At 34.7% G+C, this 21393-nt stretch overlaps 1 protein-coding gene across 13 annotated transcripts in view; it reads right to left on the reverse strand.

Moving 5' to 3' along the window:
* Positions 1–21393, reverse strand: part of DDX4 (DEAD-box helicase 4) — a 75490-nt gene that overhangs the window by 16349 nt on the left and 37748 nt on the right. For 5 of the 13 annotated variants that reach the window (XM_070587568.1, XM_008534131.2, XM_070587573.1 and 2 more), the window contains 10 exons: positions 11989–12090; positions 10956–11036; positions 9577–9624; positions 7822–7869; positions 7670–7717; positions 7292–7434; positions 6515–6667; positions 4893–5047; positions 1732–1861; positions 183–349 (listed from right to left, as the gene is read on the reverse strand). In XM_070587568.1, coding sequence (XP_070443669.1) covers positions 183–349; positions 1732–1861; positions 4893–5047; positions 6515–6667; positions 7292–7434; positions 7670–7717; positions 7822–7869; positions 9577–9624; positions 10956–11036; positions 11989–12090 — 1075 coding nt within the window. The remainder of the gene's footprint in view (positions 1–182; positions 350–1731; positions 1862–4892; positions 5048–6514; positions 6668–7291; positions 7435–7669; positions 7718–7821; positions 7870–9576; positions 9625–10955; positions 11037–11988; positions 12091–21393) is intronic. The other 8 variants (XM_070587572.1, XM_070587571.1, XM_070587566.1 and 5 more) reach the window with 2 other exon arrangements.

Consider the following 21393-nt stretch of genomic DNA (forward strand, 5'->3'; position numbering starts at 1 on the left):
AAGGTAAGAAAACGAAGAATATGGTAAACTTTTTAGGAATACATCTACTTTTCGAACTACCTGTGTTAAAATCTTAAGTTAAAAAAAAAAAAGCTCTCAAAAATAGGATATTCACATTGCTTCTCCTTCCACAAAAGCATTCATGTACATAACAATTACTTTAAAGAAGAAAAAAAATTTACTTTTGAATTTCTTCTGGAAAAGTTGCACTAAACATAAGGGTTTGACGCTGTTCCTTTGATGGCATTCCTGGGCAGGAAATTAATTTCTTCATTTCTGGTCCAAAACCCATATCCAGCATGCGATCAGCTTCATCCAAAACTAAATACTTGACTTGTCTGAGACCAATCTTAAACGGTATTTTTCAAGGGTTAGAGCAGAAAATGCATTCTAGTTAATATATTAAACTAAAATATTGTCTACAATTCCAACTGTTAATATATTCTTAACCATGAAGATTAGAAATCAATGTATAAAATGATGAAAATTGTTATGCTTAGATAATACTACTGATGCTCATTTCAGTTCTCAATTTTCTGTTATAAAGCATTTTATAAGACTAAAAGAAACCAAGACATCTAGATCAATACTACACGACAGATCTGCAATTACTTAAAAATTCTATTTCTTCACTGTCTAATACCTTAGCCACTAGTGACATATAGCTATTATGCACTTGAAACTTGGCTACTGTGCCTGAAGAAACGCATTTTTAATTTATCATTTTTTAAATTTAAATAGCCACATGTGGCTAGTGACTACTGTATTGAACAAGGCCGATCTAGACTGTTAACTGGTAAAGTCAGATTCTTTAATGTAAGAAATAAAATTTCCTATCAGCATGACATATTCAAAGTCTTATAACGGGTAAATTTATTTCTAACTTCTTTAAATCCTTAATAAATTCTCCATTCTCTAATCACTCAGGAATAACTAGGAAACTTCTCTTACCTATGCATGAACACTTATTTCTATAAATATAAGCACACATTTGAAAAAGGAAACAAGTGACTTTAGTACCACCATGGAAGATGGTTAGTGAGAAATCAAGGTGGATTTCTCTGGATACTATTAACAAGTATCCTAAGAAAAGTGCCTTTATGCAGAAAGAACATGTTTTGAGGAACCCCTTTAGAGAAGAGCCTAAAAAAGCAAATCAGGTTCACGAAAGTGAGTTTAAATAATGATTTAGAGACATAATAATGTGGTATGCGAATACCTAAAGTAAGTACATAGTCCTAAAACCTCTTTTTAAAGACTTAGAAAATTAACAACCCTGGCTAATATCACTCCCATGCTAAAACAGGATATGAAATTACTGATACCACAAAGGCTTTCTTTCAGGGAAAAAATATTTCATTAAGACATACACTAAACTAGCTAAAAGCACTTACAGCATTTTTCTCCTAGTGTAGTGGGGTATAGGATATGGATTCTGGAATCAGAACCACATTCTAACCCTAGCTCCACTACTTACTAGAGTTAACTGAGGGATTTTTAAGTAAAGTACATAATCTCACTTAGTTTGTTTCCCATTATAAAATGGAAAATACTATTTATTTCCTGTTTGGATTATTTTAAGAATTATATGAAAAATCATAAAAGAATCTGATGAGGGCCTAATATATAAATGGTGCTCTAACAAATGTATCTATCTCTGAACCATTCTTTCCAATTTCCATACAAAAAAATTAATCAATCCCACAACTCTGTTATCCCTCTAGGGCCTACCTTTTCTTTACTTATGATATCCATCAGTCTCCCAGGAGTAGCACACAATATATTACAGCCTTGTACTATTTGTCGAATTGAATGCCCCAACTGGGTTCCCCCATATATAACAACAGCTCTTACACAAGTCCTATTGACAAGAAAAATAAATGTCATTTTCTAGTTATTTGAAAATTAGACATTTCTTTCTAACAAGACATAAAACGAGGGGCCAGCCCCGTGGCCGAGTGGTTAAGTTTGCATGCTCTGCCTGGGCGGCCCAGGGTTTCGCCGGTTTGAATCCTGGGCACAGACATGGCACCGCTCATCAAGCCACGCTGAGGTGGCATCCCACATGCCACAACTAGAAGGACCCACAACTAAGAACAGACAACTATGTACCAGAGGGTTTTGGGGAGAAAAAGGAAAAATAAAATCTTTAAAAAAAAAAAAAAAGATATAAAACGAAATCCGTAAGAAACTGATACATTCAACTATCTGGAAAAAAAAAATTAAATTCATCCCAGGAAGAAGTTGAAAAACGGTAGGGAAAAAAAATATTTTGCAAATCTAACTGATAAAAGGATCTTCAGAAACAATGTAAACACCATCCACACAAAAATAGGCCCAAAACATGAACAAATGGTTCATAAAAAATACAAATGACTTTTAAACATTTTTTTAAGTTCAACGCTACTTTAAAAAGAAAAACAAGTGAAGACTGACACTGTTTTTTCTCAAGTGTGATCATATCATGTTAGGGTGCAGAGAAATTGGCACTCATGAGGGTAAACTGAGAAATCCCTTTCACAATTTTAGTCTCTATTAAAATTTAAAAACTTATCTTTTCCCCAATAAATTCGCATCTAAGAATTTAGCATTCAAATATGTCCCCACAAATAGGCAAAGATGACTGTACAATAATATTCATTGCCAACATTATTTTTAGCATCAAAAGACTGAAAAACAAGTGTCTAACAATAGAAGACTTAAAATTTTAGTCCACTCATACAAAAGAATACTGTGCATTCATAAAAAGAAAGGGGTACAGTTCTAGATTAAGCATTACCTCCAAAAAACAACATTTAAAAAATAGGGTGACAACAGCGTAGTACTTCATCATTTGTCAACAGGAGGATTAAAGTGCATACATGTGCATCAGCTATTTCTATAATAATTCATATGAAACTGCTATTAGCAGATAACTCTGAAGAGGAGAATCAAAGTACTGGGGATCAAGAGTATGGGAAAATTTTATGTTTTATTAAATAAACTCATTGCTTTAAATGGAGTGTTTGTTTTTCACTATTGTAAGGACTAAAGAGTTAACATACATAAAATACCTAACTTAGCACATGCTAAGTATTCAATAACTTACTTATTACCATTATTATTCTAAATGTACCATAATTTAACAAGTCCTCAAATGACATTTAGATATTTTTCAGTCTTTTGCCACAATGTTGCAACAAATATCCACATACAAATATTTATTTTGTGCACACATATTACCTGAAATTACCATGCACATTTTCATCTTTAAAAAAGAAAACTATTATCTTTTACTTGATTTAAAAGCCTGAAGAGCAACATAATACATGCAGATTAGCCAGAAATAAACACTAGTATAAGCAATATACATCTACTTTTTCCAAAAGATCTATCCAGCTTGACATTAAAGAGATTTTAAGAATTTTAGTTTTTTCCTCTCATTTTAAATAAGCTGATTTATAGAAAATAAAGGTTAACAGTTTCTACATAGAAAGGTCTAAAAAAGTTGTAAAGAAAAATACTGAGATTCCAATAGAGAAACTGGTAAATAACAAACAGATAATTCACAAAGGAAAAAAGTAGTTAAACTTCTTAATCGTCAAAAAAACAAAAAAATGAAGATCACTGTGGTGGTTTTAAAATATGTACACAAATTCTTCAATATTCCTTCCTTCCTTCAAATATGGATCCTAACTCCCTTCCTTCTTAAGTGTGTGCAAGGCTGGCTTCACAGGTGTGCAACCTGCACAGTCACACATAGCCCCAAGCTTAGAGGAGACCCGAGCTTGATTTAATGCTCGACTTGCTGTCTTAAAATTTGCAAGAATTTTTGAACAAAGGACCTTGCATTTTCATTTTGTACTAGTTCCAGCAAATTACATAGCTAGTCCTGAGTATGGGCTAGACGTAGTGACTTGTTTAGCGATGAACAGAATATGGCAAAAGTGACTGAGACTATTTTATACATGCGCCATTGCAGCCTCCTCCTTGCTCTTTTCTCATTGACCACTCAATCTAAGGGAAGACAGCTGCCATTGCTAAGGACAACCAAGCATCCTCATGGACAAGTCCGGTCAAGCTTTCAGATGACTGCAATCCTGGCAGACATCTTGTGTGCCAACTCATAAGAGACCCCAAGCCAGAAGGCACCCAGCTAAATTGTTCTCCAATTCCTAACCCTCAGGAACTGAGATAATATTTATAGTTTTGAGCAACTAGGTTTTAGAGTAATTTGTTAAGCAGCAATAGATAACTAATACTAAATATAAATACCAAAATGTATAGTGAAACTGGCATTCTCACATACTGCTGCTTTAAAATAAGTTTATACCTTTCAACATTACAATAAAACTGTAATGAACAGCCTGCTGTATAAATTTCTATAAATCTACTCTGAGGAAATACTTAAAACATAAAAATAAAAAAGTTTTATACAGCAGGCTGTTCATTACAGTTTTATTTATAGTATCCCCAAATTAGAAACAACCTAAATGCCCCAAAATAGGAAATAAAATATATACACATGAACAATCTTTTAAAGTCATTAAAAATTAGGCATGATAATGAAATAAGCAGTTTTCCATACTATGGAAGTTATGTGTAAAAGAATAGAAAATTATCAGGAACACCCTAAGTTAATATTTTAAATACGCATTGAAAACTGCCAGAAAATACACTAATATGTTCACTATTGTCTTATCTTTCTACTTCTGCTATCATCTAATTTTTAATAAGCATGTTTCTTTTTAAAAATAAAAAACATGGATTCCATAAACAAGATTATGAAAAAGTACACTTCAATCAAGTAACATTAATTACATGAGTACCTTATTACTGAGTTCTTCCCAAAAGAAGTGAGAAAAAACTCTAAAGAAAAACTTGTTCGCAAGTGCCATTCCAGATGTACTCACCCAAAAGAAAATTTTCTGGCTTCCAAATAGATCTGATTGATCAATTCTCGAGTTGGTGCTACAATAATACACTCTGGCTCCTGCAGCTCTTTAAAACGACTGGCAGTTATTCCATCACGCATCATATGAGCCAAAATTGGCAGAAGAAAAGCTGCCTAGAAGTTAAATTGCATAATTTACAAATTTATACTGCATCATCCTTCCCTATGGAAACCTATTCCTCATGTCCTTTATAGTCTTTAGATTCTTCTTCCATCTTGCTGGTAAATTTAAGATAAGAAAGGAAAACAATTTTTATTTCAATGAGTTTTTAATATCTAGGTCTTTATACTCATAGCTAACACAAAATGTTTGATAAAGTTAATCTACTCTTTCAAAATATTTTTTAGTTCTTTTTTCTTTTTATGGTAAGGAAGATTCACCCTGAGCTAATATCTGTTGCCAATCTTCCTCTTTTTTTTCTGCTTGAGGGAGATGAGCCCTGAGCTAACATCTGTGCCACTCTTCCTCTATTTTCTATGTGAGATGCTGCCACAGCATGGCTTGATAAGCAGTGTGTAGCTCCATGCCTGGGATTCAAACCTGTGAACCTAGGATGCCCAAGCACAGTGTACCAAACTTACCACTACACCATGGGGGCAGTCCCTTTTTTTTCAGTTCTTTTAAAAAAAACAACATACCCATGGATTCTAAATAAATCAACAACACTACTTATTTATAGAGAAGAATGTAGATATAACTTGATAGAAATCACTGCACTCAGCAGTTATTCTAAGTGAGTGCTTCTGGAGTAGTAATAAAATGCATGACAGAAGTGGCCCACAAGCAGAGTAAAAATTGGGAAATCATTAATTTGGATTACTAAACATATCACCCTTATTGAAGTTACATCTGTCAAGAGAAATTTTCTGCTATACTCTTCTCATTGAATAAGACACTAAAATCTACCTCCAAAACCATGTTTAAGTCACACATCAGCTGCAGTATTATACCTACTGCCCCTTCTACTCTACTATGGAGGCTGATTAAGACTAAAATAGTATGAACCAAGACTCTATGATCCTGGAAATGATCGTCTTTAAGGTTTATCTCATGGAACTCTATTTAACAGACAAATTCCAGAGAGTAGTCCTAGGACCAACCTGGTTTCATCAGAGTTCTTTAGAATTAAAATAACCTGAAGTCATTTGATAGTAAGGACCACATACAGTGCATATAGCTATTTCTCACTGCCTGACTCCAAAACTGTGATTATCAGCTATATTACATGAATTTTTTTCTCTCTTTCTCTGTGTTTTATAACCTCTGGTGCTTTGATCCTCAATCATTTTGTTTTAAATACTACCATGTTCCAGAAGAAGTTAAACACACATACTTAGATTAAACATCTATGAACTGCAACACTACTCTAGAAACAGTTTAAAATTCTTTCTTCAGAAGTATAAAAATCCCAGTAAAATCAGAAAACAGAAGCAAAAACATGAATATTCATCACATTCACTGAAATCATTTACAAACTTTTCTATCTAACAAAAGAGATTCAACCAACCTGGGAAGAAGCAAAGTTCAAAACACTTAACAGTCTGCGTTTGGGACAGAATACATACGGGAAAATGACTTACAGTCTTTCCAGATCCTGTTTGAGCACAAGCCATCAAATCTCGTCCTGCTAGTATAATAGGAATACTGTATTTTTGCACAGGAGTAAGCTTAGTATAACCAGCTTTAGCAATGTTGTTATTCAGTGTCTGACACAGATTAGCTTCTTCAAAAGTCTAACAAAAAAAAGGGAATTAAATTCCATATCATATGCAGATCATTCCATAAATATATTCCATTTGAATTAGTTTCAAGTTTTTGTTAATTACACTTTATATATAATGCTGTTTTACCAATATATCCCCACTCAAAAGTAATATCCAGAACCTATATATCATTACTTGATAGAATTAAGGAGTATTTCCTACGGACAGTGTTTCTACAAATGTTTTTTCTGCCCCCTCAAAACCTGTGCGAGATAAATAACTGACCAGTAAGAACAGCTGATTACCAACAGGGGACTGGGGGCTCTCCTATTCCTTAGAAAATCACTCCCCTAAGACACACTTTCTCACATCCTTAGAAAGCAGAAATCTTGACTCTCTAGGAAAAGTATTCTTTTTAATAAATTTAAATAAAGCTCTCTTCTTGGTTTGTGGAGGTGGGGACGAAAGATAGTACCCTCCCTTTTGACATTATAATTCTATTGTTGATGGTAGACACAGTTTGAAATTTCCAACCTAAGATATTTGATACTAAAGATGGAATTTTTATATTCTTATCAACTTACAGAAATGTACCATATATTTTAAAACTAAAGTCTGCTACATAGTCAATACAGAAATAATTATTAAACTTACCAGAATTGCTGGTGGGGCATCATGTCCAGATACTTCTACAAGAATATTATCATATTTGTCAAAGTTTATGCCTGTCTGATAATGTGCAAAGATGGAGTCCTCATCCTCAGGTGGGGGAGGTGGTATGTAGGTCACTTTTGGGCCTTGAAGTTTAAATAAAAAACAGAATTTACACTACAAGAATTAGAAGAAATAAAGAAAAATAAGAAGAAAAACATAAAAACTGACAAAATCAAATTTTAAATACCATGGAACTTCACAATGTTTATGATTAAAGTTTCCATTTCAAATAAAAAAGTTAACTTTACTTTTAAATTATTTGGCATTTTTACTAAAATGCAATAAACATTCATGTGGATCACACAAAAATTAATATACCTTGAACGTCACCACCTTCTCCTCCTTCAGCTTCTGACTTCCAAGTATCTTAAAGGGAATCAAACCCCAAAAAAAGATAAATGTTTTTAAAAATCAAAAGGCGAAAGAACTCACTATAAAAAATTAACTACCTTATCTAAAGTAAAACTTACTCTTTCCAGAGTCTGTTATTACTTCTTCATTTAAACCTTTGTAACCACCTATTAAAGAAATCCATAGGGACAATCAGTCAAGATACAAGGCTGTGCATATCTTTATTTTCATTGCTTGTCTTCAAAGAGAACAAGTTCTAAACATAGACAGACATCTTTAAAGTCTCTTCGTACAAACAATACTTGAGACAATTAAGATAAATGGCATCCTGAACGTTTGAAGTTTCCTTAGTATTCAAAATGCTGAGGTTTTGCAGATGACCCTGGTATATAGTATTTTTTTGTTTAAGCTCTCTTTCCTGTTTTCCTCAGCAAAGCAATGTATTTTCTAAAAGAAACGAAAAACCCATGTGTGTTGGACTATTCCTACTACCACTCACAGGTTCAATGATTTGCTAAGACAGAATATAGTAGTCATATTCATGGCTATGACTTATTACAGCGAAAGGACAGGGAGCAAAATCAGAAAAGAGAAAAGGTGCATTAGTTAAAGTCCAGAGAAAACCAGGCATAATTTTCTCTTGCACTGATGTCCCACTGATGCTTAACTCCCCCAGCAATGAGTTCTAACAACACACTGGAAATGTTGCCTATCAGAGAAGCTCATTAGAGACTCAGTACGCAGGGTTTTTATGAGGAGCTGATAATGAGGCACTTTATGCCTGACACATACCAAAATTCCAGACTCCCGGAAAAAAAGCAAGTATTCAGCATAAACCACATTGTTATACAAACAGTTTGGGCATAGTGAGTCACTCTTAACCAGTTAGGGTGGTGAGAGCCCTCCCGAAATCTAAGTTCCTAGATGCCAGGCAAGGGCCAACCTTGTAAGCAGGGCTTTCAAACAACAGCAGTCAGGCCTGTTATGTTAACTCTTTCCTATACACTACCTTTCTGATTTACAGACAACCAGTCATCTATTGTACCACTTTCAGTTACTATCACAAAACAGAATAAGGACTGCATTAGATTTGAAAAGCTAACTAGATATAACATATTTATAGGTGAGCTCTTTAATTTTCTTGTCCTGTATGCCCACAGGTCTTGAAATCCTCTTTCAAACAAGATACAAGCATTTGTAGAAGATATGGTTTGAGTAGCAATTAATAATCTCTTTCTGTAATGAAGATTCCAAAAATGAGGTGGAAGGCAGTTCAAGGTAGTTGTCACTTTGAAAGTTATCAGACTAATGATCACTGAGAATTTTTCAGTGACATCAAACAAGCTTTATTGTTTTACTAGTCTGGAAAGCATTTCAACTTTTATATGACATTTAAGTATTTCTAAGTCTGAAAAAAATTTTCATAGTACAAAATTATATATACTGAACTTTATTCCCATACCAAGCCAAATAACTATCTCACGATTTAAAAAACATTGTTTTAATAAGGATTTGTAGATACAGATGTATCTCAATCTTTAATATTTGCACAATATCCCACTTTATGGTTATATTATTTATTTAACCATTATTTACTGATGAATTTTAGGTGATTTCTAGTTGTTACTTACTATAAACGAAGCTTCAGGGAACACCCCTGTATACGTGTTGAGCAAATACATCTCTACAATATATAATTTCTATAATGGAATTGCTGGATTAGAGAATATTAAATAACTCTCCAAAACAGGCTGTGCAAATGTATACTCCTCAAAGTGAATACTCCTCAAAGCATATACTCCTCAAAGCAATAACAGTTAAACTTGGATTACAATAATTTTAACCGCTTATAGGTAAACCAAATAAGAACTCACCTCGTCCACTTCCACTGCAACTTCTGCTTTGATAAGTGTCACCATTACCTGTAAGGTATTGTTTGCAGAATATTTAGAGAAAACACAGCTCCTCCTCAAGCACATAAACCATATAGCTATTTCTCTTCAAACACTGAGTAATTACTCAGGATTCCTAATCCCCTCATCCATCCATCTCTTAATTATACATTTAACTTAAACCTTTTTCTCATTTGAACATTTTGTTTAAAGACTTCTTTTTTTAGAGCAGTTTTAGATTCACAGCAAAATTAAGAGGAAGGCACAGAGATTTTCCCATAAACCTTCTGTCTCCACACCTGCATAGCCTCCTCCGTTATCAACATCCCCCACCAGAGAGCTACATTTGTTACCAATGATGAGACTACAATGACACATCATTATCACTCAAAGTCCATAGTTTACATTACAGTTCACTCATGGTGCTTCACATTCTATGCGTTTGGACAAAAGTACAATGACATGTATCCATCATCGTAGTATTATACAAAGTAATTTCACCACCCTAAAAATCCTCCATGCTCCACCTATTCATCCCTCCCCTCTAACTCCTGGAAATCACTGATCTTTTTACTGTCTCCACAGTTCTTCCTTTTCTAGAATGTCATATAGTTGGAATCATACAGTATGTAGCCTTTTCAGATTGGCTTGTCACTTCGTAATATTCATTTAAAGTTCCTCCATACTTTTTCATAGCTTGATAGCTTATTTCTTTTTAGTATTGAATAATACTTCATTGTCTGGATATACCACAGTATATCCACATTTGAGTATTTTTCACCAACAATTATGTTTTTTTTTTCCAAGTTCCCTAAGTCAGAATGCTTTCTTTGAAATCAATGCAAACTTCATTTTCCTTCCTCCAATTAAGAGTATAATTTATGGGGATGGCCCAGTGATGTAGGGGTTAAGTTCGCATGCTCTAGTTTGGTGGCCTGAGGTTCAAAGGTTCAGATCCTGGGCATGGACCTACGCACCATTCATCAAGCCACGCTGTGGTGGCATCCCATATACAAAATAGAGGAAGACTGGCACAGAAGTTAGCTCAGGGACCATCTTCCTCAAGCAAAAAGAGGAAGATTGGCAACGGATGTTAGCTCAGGGCCAATCTTTCCTCACACACACAAAATTATAATTTATATCTCAAATTAACTGGTAGCTAAAGGGGAAGAAATAATCCACAGTGTACAAATTTTATAAGAGAGGCAAAAATGTCCATTTATTCTTGCCTATAGATCTAAAAAACAAAGAAAATCATAAGCCAACCTAGTACACTTAAACATACATATTAGGTTAACTAATCCTAGAGACAAAAGCATGTATGAATGATTAATATTCAGTAATAAAGTTTTACTTCTCACCTGCACCACTTAATGCTGGTCTTCTAGAACCAAAGAGGCCACCAGTGCGCTGTGTCCCCTCATCTTGTTCATATTTGCTATCTAGATTTGTAGATAATAAAATGAGGCTGTTAGTTTTAAAAAGTTTTTAAATCATGCAATTAAGAGAAAAAAATCAAGTTATGGTGCCAGAAGTTAAAAGATGTGGGGTAAAATACTTTAACAGGAATCACAGTATTTTTCTAAGCATCACAAAAAGGCTTTCTCCACAAATTATTTCCTTCAATTACAAGTTACTCCCTCACAATTTTATTGTATTAAAATTATTTTGTAAAAGAAGTTAGGGCCAATGTTATGCCAAAATATGATATAAGCAAAAGTTAAATCACCTCTGAAAAGTAGCACCATTACTGCCCCATAAATTTCACATTGCATCATCTCACTGCTTATTGTCCAGAATAGCATGCCTTGCTCCCACTGTTGCCAAATCAAACCTTAGCAGTCCTGCACACCAACCCTCCAGATCCCTACACTTCTATAAAAGTGACAATTCACTAATCTTCTATACATCTATTAAATCATTATTACAACTTTATCTTTTAGCTCCCAAAGCCACTAATCTGTCCTCCTCTGTTAAAAGACACATACAATCCAACAGTGACTTCTAAAGACAATACCTTAACTCCAAGGAATGATGGCTGGAAGAATTTAAGGTAGAAAGCCACATTGTGGGGTTGGGCAGTTGAGCCACAGAGAAGGCCAGCTATTTATAAGGTCAGCCATTATTATCAAGGCTCTAAAACACTTGATAGTATTTAACATAAAAGAACTGAGTCACACAAACTTCTAAAAGGATTCATACATTTCAACTTAACCAGTATGCAATTATATGTATGTCTAAAAAATATTATATACGATGCAGGTGATTATGTATCAGCCACTGTGCTAAACTATTCTCATACAATCCTTATAACAACCTTATGTGATAGGTATAATTTTTTTTATCATTTCCTTCTTAACAGATGAAGCACACCATTTGCAATCCACTACTAACTTGGACTTCCTAGACCAAATCCTCCACGGCAACCTCGGAAACTACCTCTTCCACCTCTTCTGGATGCCCCTGGAGCTTCTGAATCATTTCCATCTTGATAGCCTACAATATCAAAACATACACACAAGAACAACACAAAACAACAACAAAGAAATCTTGTGGACATGGTGGCCAAATTAATTGAAGCCTTCCATAATTCAACGACTTTACATAAGTATTTTAGGGCATTAATGGATAGTTACTAAAAAGAAATGTCATATTTGACCTATAAAAGTTCAACTTTATTGATATAAATAGATAAGGCTACAATTTAAAAAAACCTACCACTTGCTTTGGGGATCAGAAAATGACTAAAAGGAAAAAGTGAACTTGTAAAACACTGGAAGTGGCCACAACTGCACCATTAACAGGATTTCTACAGTCCACACAGGATTAAATAAATCTAGACTGATATTTGCTCCCTACAAAAAATAATAAACATCTTACTCAAAGCACAGACATATAGGCGCAGAGTTTGATTTCCTGTTACAAACAGTACATTTTTAATTCAATTGAATACCAAACAATGCAATCGAAACAGTTCAAAGAAAATTTGATCCCATCTGGGGCAGAATGGGATCAATTCAAAACCAAAACGCCAACTGGGCAGGAAATAAAGAAACTGAGATTATTCAGTTTATGAACTTGCAACTATTTATAAAGAAACTGATCAATAAAGGTAAAAGTTCTACATATGATATTTCTTGATATTGAATTATATGGTTTTTTTGCAGGGTGGGGGGCGTTGAGGAAGATTAGCCCTGAGCTAACATCCGCCACCAATACTACTCTTTTTGCTGAGGAAGATTGGTCCTGAGCTAACATCTGTGCTCACCTTCCTCTACTTTATATGTGGGATGCCTGCCACAGCATGGTTTGATGAGCAGTCTGTGCCTGGGATGCGGGCCAGTGAACCCCAGGGCACAGAAGTCAAACACGTGAACTTAACCCCTATGCCACCAGGCTGGCCCTGAATTATATATAATGTATTTTTAAAGTCAGTTTATAAAACGGGGCAGAACTATCACACAGTAGATTTATAGTTATGCATCTATGACCTAAACCTTACAGAATACTCTTCGACCTAACAACAAATCTATTTATCAACACTTACATCCACTTTTTATTCTAAATTATTTATTTGTGCCTCTTTATCTTTTAAGAAACCTTGTCAGGGTTTATCTCTTTTCAGAAAAAAACAGTTTATCTTTTTGATCTTTTTTGTTTTTTTGGTATAAGTTACTTTCTTATATGTGTGTACATAAGTAAACATATATAATATATATGTAAGTTTAAAATATAATAAAATGAAAACCTATGAACCCACCATCCAGCTTAAGACTAAAATGTTCCCAGTACCTGTGCAACCTATTTGTGTCCCTGCCTATCATGTTTCCCTTCTTCCCCAAGACACTTGGCCCCCACCTAACCAATATCCTGAATTGTTTTTCATTTTCTTGTTCTTATTTTATTTTACCAACTATGTATATACCTTTATGCAATGTATTGTTTAGTTTTGTTTTTGAGTTTTATATAATGGAATCATACAGAAAATATTTGTCTTGCTTCTTTTATTCACCTTGGTTTTTGTTGATGGGCGAAAACGTACCTTATCCACTTTACTGCTGAATAAAAATCCACTGTATTTATTTCTAGCATTTATGTCTATTATATTTTTTACTTCCTTCCACTGAGTTTTCTTTATCCCTTTTGTAATTACTTAAGTGGAACACTGAGTTAATTTTTTTCTAGTGGACGTATTTAAAACTATAAAATTTCCTCAAAAAGCTAGCTGCTTTAGCTATATCCCATAAGTTCTGATATGTTCTGTTCTTACTGTCATTCAGTTCTAAATATTTCACTATTTCCAAAACTGAGAAATTCAGTTTCCAAACCAAAAGGATTAAAGGTTTTGTTTATGATTTCTACTTTAACTTGAGGACATAATCTATGATATAAATTCTATGGTATATTTTGGGACTTCCTTTTGGCATAATAGATGGTCAAATTGTACATATTTTCCATATGCTAGAAAAGGATGTGTAATTTACAATGTGGGGGCATATTATTCCAAATAGAACTATTAAATCAAGATTAGTAACTGGTACTCAAATCATCTATAGTCTTAATCATTTCTAGTCTGCTCAATCTATCAGTTTCTGAGGGAAAAAGTGTTTAAACCTAGGATCAATGGTTTAACTATGATTTGCAAATGTTTCCTTATAATTATGTCTATTTTTGCTTTATATACTTTAAGAATATGTTGTTTGGGGCCAGACCGGTGGTGCAGCGGTTAAGTGCACACGTTCCGTTTCAGCGGCCCGGAGTTCACCCAGTGGGATCCTGGGGTGTGGATATGGCACCGCTTCGCACACCATGCTGTAGTAGGCGTCCCACATATAAAAAAAGTAGAGGAAGATGGGCACGGATGTTAGCTCAGAGCCAGTCTTCCTCAGCAAAAAGAGGAGGATTGACAGCAGTTAGCTCAGGGCTAATCTTCCTCAAAAAAAAAAACCCAAAAAACATGTTATTAGATTCAACCCATGTTAAGAACTGTAATGTCTTCCCAGTGAACATGGATGGTATCATTAGGTAATTATTTCTTTATCTGTAACATGTCTGCCTTAGAGCCTATTTTATCTATTTCTATACCAGGTTTTTTTTGGTTAATATTGGACCAACATTTTTTCTCTTTATTTTCAACCTGGCAACGAAATGTTTACATATATTATAGCTATTGATACATGGATTTTTATTTTCTATCATCTTATTTTCAATTTTCTCTTTACTGAGTTTTTCCAATGCTTCTTGTTCTCCTTTCTGTCCATTAGATTTCCAAAAATGCGATATTTTATTTTATGCTTTTACTGATGTTCTTAAATTCCACTATGAATATTTAACATTTAAATTATTTTCAACATATTCTCTTCCTACAAAGTATTTCCTCCACTAGTAAGTTAGACATTTTATCCTTTTTCTGATTCCTCTTCAATTTTACCATATTTAAGAAATCTTGAAGTTAGTTTTAACCTATTCTCCTTCCTACTGCGCTGGTGAAAAACTTTAGTCTTTTCATTTGCTAGTATTTTAGTTCTTTCTTATTTCTAAAACCCTGAAATTAATCATCGTTATTATTACTAGCTTATACAGTCAGTACTTACTTAGGTTAACCAATATGCTTACCAATTTTAAATTTTTCATTTATTTATTTTGGTGCATCACTGCTTCCCTCTCCTGTCTTCCTGCAATCAGTTTCCTTCTTACTAATATATATGATTTAGTAGTTCTTTCCTCAAACAGCCTGAGAGTATTAAACACCACCTTTATCTGAATGGCACTATTTCTCCCCAACATTTAAATTATGTGACTACAGCAGTTTGGATTCAGAGCTATTCTCGCTCAGCATTCTGAATTCTACTATATTCTTATCTCTACCTTTACTGAAAAAAAAGCTCTGCTGTTAATCTCTCGTTCTTTTACAGATGGATCTGTCTGTTTTTCTCTGGGAGTTTTAAAGATTTTTTATCTCTGTAATCTCATAATTTCAATACATCATAAGGGTGTAAATTTGTTTTTACTTTGTTTGCTCGGGACTCTTATACCTCTTGACATCTAGAAAAGTCTCATCTATTCTCTTTCAATAGTCTCCTTTCCACTGCTTCCCCTCCCCTCATTTTCTCCTCTCTCTCCTCAGAAGATATTTAGATATATGTTGGAATAACAGAGCTTCTTATTCTATCTTCCATATCCATTAGCTGCTTTCATATTTTCCATTTCCTCAGATCTTTGGATTCATCTATTCTCTTCAACTGTGTTTAATCTGTTTAATCCATCCATTATGTTTTTAATCACTCTTTTCTTTCCTGTAAGTTCAACATGGTTCCTTTTCAAATCTATCTCTTCCGCTGAGCCAATGACTATGTAATACCTCAGTATCGCTGGTATCTATTATTCCACACACAGCAGAAACTCAAACGTTTAAAAGAAACGCTCTTCTTTTCCTTTAATTGATGCCAATTCCAAGTTCTATAAAGAGCCTAATAACTAGCGGTGAAAAGAACATGGATGTTATGTAGAATTAAAAGTCTACACGACCTTCTTCTTCCAAGGTAGGGGCAGAAATTCCACGTATCCTGCACTGTCTTGAAAATAATGATCTTTGTTAAAATAAATAGGTTAAAAAGTTAGGAAAACACTATAGAACTTAAAATGAATGAAATAGATCTACACTTTCAATAAATAATCTTTAAAAATGTTGACTAAAAAGGTCACAAAAAGAAAAGTATATTAAACTTTAAAAAAATATGAGCAGGAAGTACACACACCAATGTCAAAATAAGTTACCCCTCGGAAGGGGAAGACGTCAAATATAAAGGGAGGACAGGTCTTCCAACAATTTTGTAATTTTTTTTCTATATTTGAAGTAAATATGACAAACTGTTCCTATTAAATCCAGGTACTAATATACAGGTTTTTGTATAAGAGAATATTCAGCGCTTTTCTGAGTTATTGAAATATTTCAAAGGTTACCACTTTAAATGCCACTTTTCATAAAATAACATTAATATATTTTTAAAGGTGACATGAGTCCTTCCATGAGGTATATTCTGCATTTCATAAGGGAGAACCAACAATCTTTCATGGTTCTTAAAGACGTCTGATAACATCCTTCAAAAAGAATGAGTTTAGAAATCATTTAAACTTTGTGTAAAAGAAACATAAACATCTTTTTTCATTTAAAAAAAGTACTTACCATAAATTTAGTGAGGTCACTGAAACTTCAATATACAAAAGTCAACTGAATTTCTATATACTAGCCAAGAAAGTGAAAGTTTTTAAATGATATGGATCACTGACATCAGCGAAAAAGGCAAAGTAAGGAACTCCAAATTCTACGACTCCACAAAAGAAAAAAATGGACAAAAACTATCAGAATTAACATTTTCTTAGCTCTGAAAATTAATCAAAGACTTGCAGCAACCCAGGGAACATTTATTTTTAAAAAAGGCCTAATTCTCAGTAAGAACAGTGAACTTTGCTGCATATTTTAACTTACCCCAGCCCCAACCCCTGGTAATTCCATTTCTAGACATATACCAAAAAGATGAGAAAACAATGACTCAAACAGGTAAGTGTATATGAATGTTCACAGTAGCATTATTCACAACAGCCAAAAGGAGTTAAATACCCAAGTGTACATCAACAGACTTATGGATAAACAAAATGTACATACAATGGAATATTATTCACCCATAAAAAGGAATATGGTTCTGATACATGCTACAATATGGATGAACATTAAAAATGTTATGCTAAGTAGATTAAGCCAGACGCAAAACAGCAAATGTTGTATGATTACACTTGTATGAAATACCTAGTACAGACAAACTCATAGAGAACATAGAATAGAGGTTACCAGGGACTGAGAGGAAGAAGGTATGAGTAGTTATTGCTTAATGGATACAGGTTTCTGCTTGGGTGATGAAAAATGTTTTGAAAACAGACAGTGGTGACAACTGCAAAACAGTGTTAATGTACTTAATGCCACTGAATTATACACAAATATAGTTAAAACGGCAAATACTATAGTTATTTTACCACAATAAAAAAATACAACAGCAGAAAACTTCCCAAATTTCAAGAAGAATAGGAATCTACACATCCAACAAGCTAAACAAATTCCAGGTACGATAAATATAAACAGATCTACACCAACACACATCAACATAAAACATGAACAAATGGTGCTGGGACAACCAGATATCAACATGCAAAAGAATTAAGTTGGACCCCTACCTCACACCATATGCAAAAATGAACTCAAAATGGATCAAAGACTTAAATGTAAGAGTGAAAACTATAAAATTATTAGAAGGAAACATAGGTGAAAATCTGCATGACCTTGGAATAGGCAAACGGTTTCTAGATATGACACCAAAAGCACAAACAAAAAAAAAAAGGAAGAAATTGGACTGCATCAAAATTTAAAACTTTTGTGTTTCAAAGGAAACCACTAAGAAAGTTAAAAAAATAACCCAGAGAAAGGGAGAAAATATTTGCAAAGCACAAATCTGATGACACTTGTATCAAGAATATATAAAGAATTCTTAAAATAAAAAGACAAATAATCCAATTTTTTAAATGGGCCAAGGATCTGAACAGACATTTCTCCAAAGATATACAAATGGCCAATACACAAAGGAAAAGCTGCTCAAGATCACAGTCATCAGGAAATGCAAATCTAAACCACAATGAGATTACTACTTTATATCCACTAGGATGGTTATACTCAAAAAGACAGACAATAACAAGCACTGGTGAGGATGTGGAGAAACTGGAACCCTCATACATTGCAGGTATGAATGTAAAATGATGCAGCTGCTGTGGAAAACAATTTCGCAGCTACTCAAAAAGTTGAACATAAGAGTTGCTACATGACCCAGCAATTCCACTCCTAGGTACATATGCCAGAAAAATAAAAACATATGTTCACAAGATGCATCACAAATGTTTACATCTTACTCATTATAGCCCCAAAGTGGAAACAACCCAATGTCCATCAGCTGATGAATAAACACTGTTTATTGACACAATGGAATATAATTCGGCCATTAAAAGGAATGAGGTATTACCACATGGTACATGGATAAAGCTTGAAAACCTCACGTTAAGTGAAAGAAGTCAAACACAAGAAGACCACATAACATGTACTTTCCTTTATAGGAAATGTCCAGAATCGGCAAATTTACAGCTACAGAAAGCAAACTGCTGTTGCCAGAGGAAGGGGAGGGGGGAATTGAGGAGAGGGGGACTAACTGCTAATAGGCACAGAGTTTCTTTTCAGGGAAAGGGAAATGTTCTGGAATTAGACAGTGGTGATGGTCACACAACATGGTGAACATATTTGAAACCACGGAGTGAACATATTTAAAACCACTCAAACTCCACTTAAAAAATGGTGAAGTTGGAAGAGTGATGTCAGCATCACAGCAGAGGAAGCTCTTCCGTTACACTGTCCCCACTAAGATACAATGAAAATGACGTTCATAAACCAAGAGAGGACACACACACAACACAAAAGATGTCTGAGAGATCCATGGACCCATACATCAGAAGGTGGACGTGCTATATCCCCTGGGAGGAAGTGGAAGGAGGTAAGGGGAGCTCCTCTCCCTCCTCAGCAGAGACCCAGGGCATGGGAACACGTGCAGCTCTGAGAAAAGAAGTGGGAGGGGCAACTCTCCACAAAAACTCCTTTGCTCTCCAAGTTCTCTCACAGCCTGTGGGAAAGTTCGACACAGAGGAGGCAAAGCTACTGCAGGAGTGTCTTCATCAAGCCAGTAGCCCAGAAGAACAGATAGCAAGGATAGATTGAGAAATTCACCAGGGGTCTAGCCCAGTGGCACAGCGGTTAAGTTCGCACATCCCGCTTCTCAGCAGCCAGGGGTTCGCCAGTTTGGATCCAGCGTGCAGACATGGCACTGCTTGGCAAAGGCCATGCTGTGGCAGGCATTCCGCATATAAAGTAGAGGAAGACAGGCATGGATATTAGCTCAGGGCCAGTCTTCCTCAGCAAAAAGAGGAGGATTGGCAGTAGGTAGCTCAGGGCTAATCTTCCTCAAAAAAGAAAGAAAGAAAGAAATTAACCAAGATTGCAAATGAAAAAGAAAGCACCCTTCCTCCCACCAGTGCTCCAGCTAAGTCTGTCAGCCAGAGTGCCAGTGCATATGTTAGAAAAGCAGCAGCTGTAAGCAAGTGAGCCGGGAATCACAGACTGGCCATATCAGCACAGATGCCAAAGGACAGGCACAGAGGCCAGAGATCACAGCGGGCTCAGAAGACACAGCTCCTGACATCCCCACTCCCAGTGGCAGTAGGTGGAATCTGAGACCAGATACTATCACAATGTGAAGGTACAAATCCACAGCAACAAACAGTATGAAAAAATATATTAATACTCCAGACCAAAAGGAAAATGACAAGCACGTAGACATCAATCGTGAAGGCACAGAAATTTACAATCTAAATGACAGAGAATTCAAAATAGCTATCAATAAAAAACTCAATGAGTAACAAGAGAACTCACAGGGACAGTTCAATGAAATCAGGAATAAAATTAATGAGCAGAGGGAATTGTTCACAAGAGAGATTGAAACTATAAAGAAAAACCAATCAGAAATGTTGGAGATGAAAAACACAATGAGTGAGACAAAAAAAAAAAAAAAAAATCTGGAGCCCTTAAATAACAGAGCTGATATTATGGAGGACAGAATTAGCAATTTAGAGGATAAAAATACAAAAATGCTTCAGATGGAAGACGAGAGAGAACTAAAACTAAACAGAAATGAAGAAATGCTCTAAGAAATATATGACTCAATTAGGAAATGCAATATAAGAATTACAGGTATTCCAGAGGGAGAAGAGAGGGAAAAAAAGAGCCGAGTTTCTTCAAAGAAATAATAGCTGAGAACTTCCCAAACCTGGAGAAACAGCTAGAATGACAAGTAAAAGAAGCTAAGAGAATTGCTAATTACACCAATGTAAAAGGACCTTCTCCAAGGCATATATTAGTAAAACCGGCAAAAGTCAATGAGAAAGAAAAAATATTAAGCTCAGTAAGACAGAAGAAAATAACCTACAAAGTAACTCGTACCAGGCTTTCAGCAGATTTCTCAGCAGAAACCTCACAGCCTAGGAGAGAGCGGAATGATATACGCAAAATTCTGAAAGAGAAAAACTTAGCCAAGAATCCTCTATGCAGTGAAAATATCCTTCAGATATGACGGAGAAATAAAAACTTTCCCAGATAAACAAAATCTAAGGGAGTTCATCACCACAAGACCCCCCTCTACAAGAAATTATCAAGAAGGCCCTCACTCCTTAACAAAAAGAAAGAAAGGGTTTACAAAGCCTTGAGCAAGGAGATAAAAAGGCAGACAAAATCAGAAAACTGCAGCTCCCTATCAGAACAGGTTAGCAAATCATTGTAACATTACATATAAAAGGAAGAAAAACATCAAAGATAACTATAATCTTGTCATTTTAACCACAAACTCACAACACAAGATGAAATAAGTTGTGACAAGAATAACTTAGAAGGAGAAACAGAAAGGAGTGGCATCAGCTTAAACTAAGGAAACAAGAGGCTATCAGAAAATGGACTGTCTCATCTATGACATTTCTTATACAAATCTCATGGTAACCACTAAACAAAATATTCATAACAGAGACACAAATGATAAATAAAGAGAAAATCATCATAAAGAACTACCAAACTGAACTGGCAGTTGCAAATACATGGGACAAGAAACAAGGGAAATACAAAACAACCGGAAAACGAGTGATAAAATGGCAGCATTAAGCCTT

The sequence above is a fragment of the Equus przewalskii genome, chromosome 20 (assembly GCF_037783145.1).
Source record: "Equus przewalskii isolate Varuska chromosome 20, EquPr2, whole genome shotgun sequence".
NCBI lineage: Eukaryota > Metazoa > Chordata > Mammalia > Perissodactyla > Equidae > Equus > Equus przewalskii.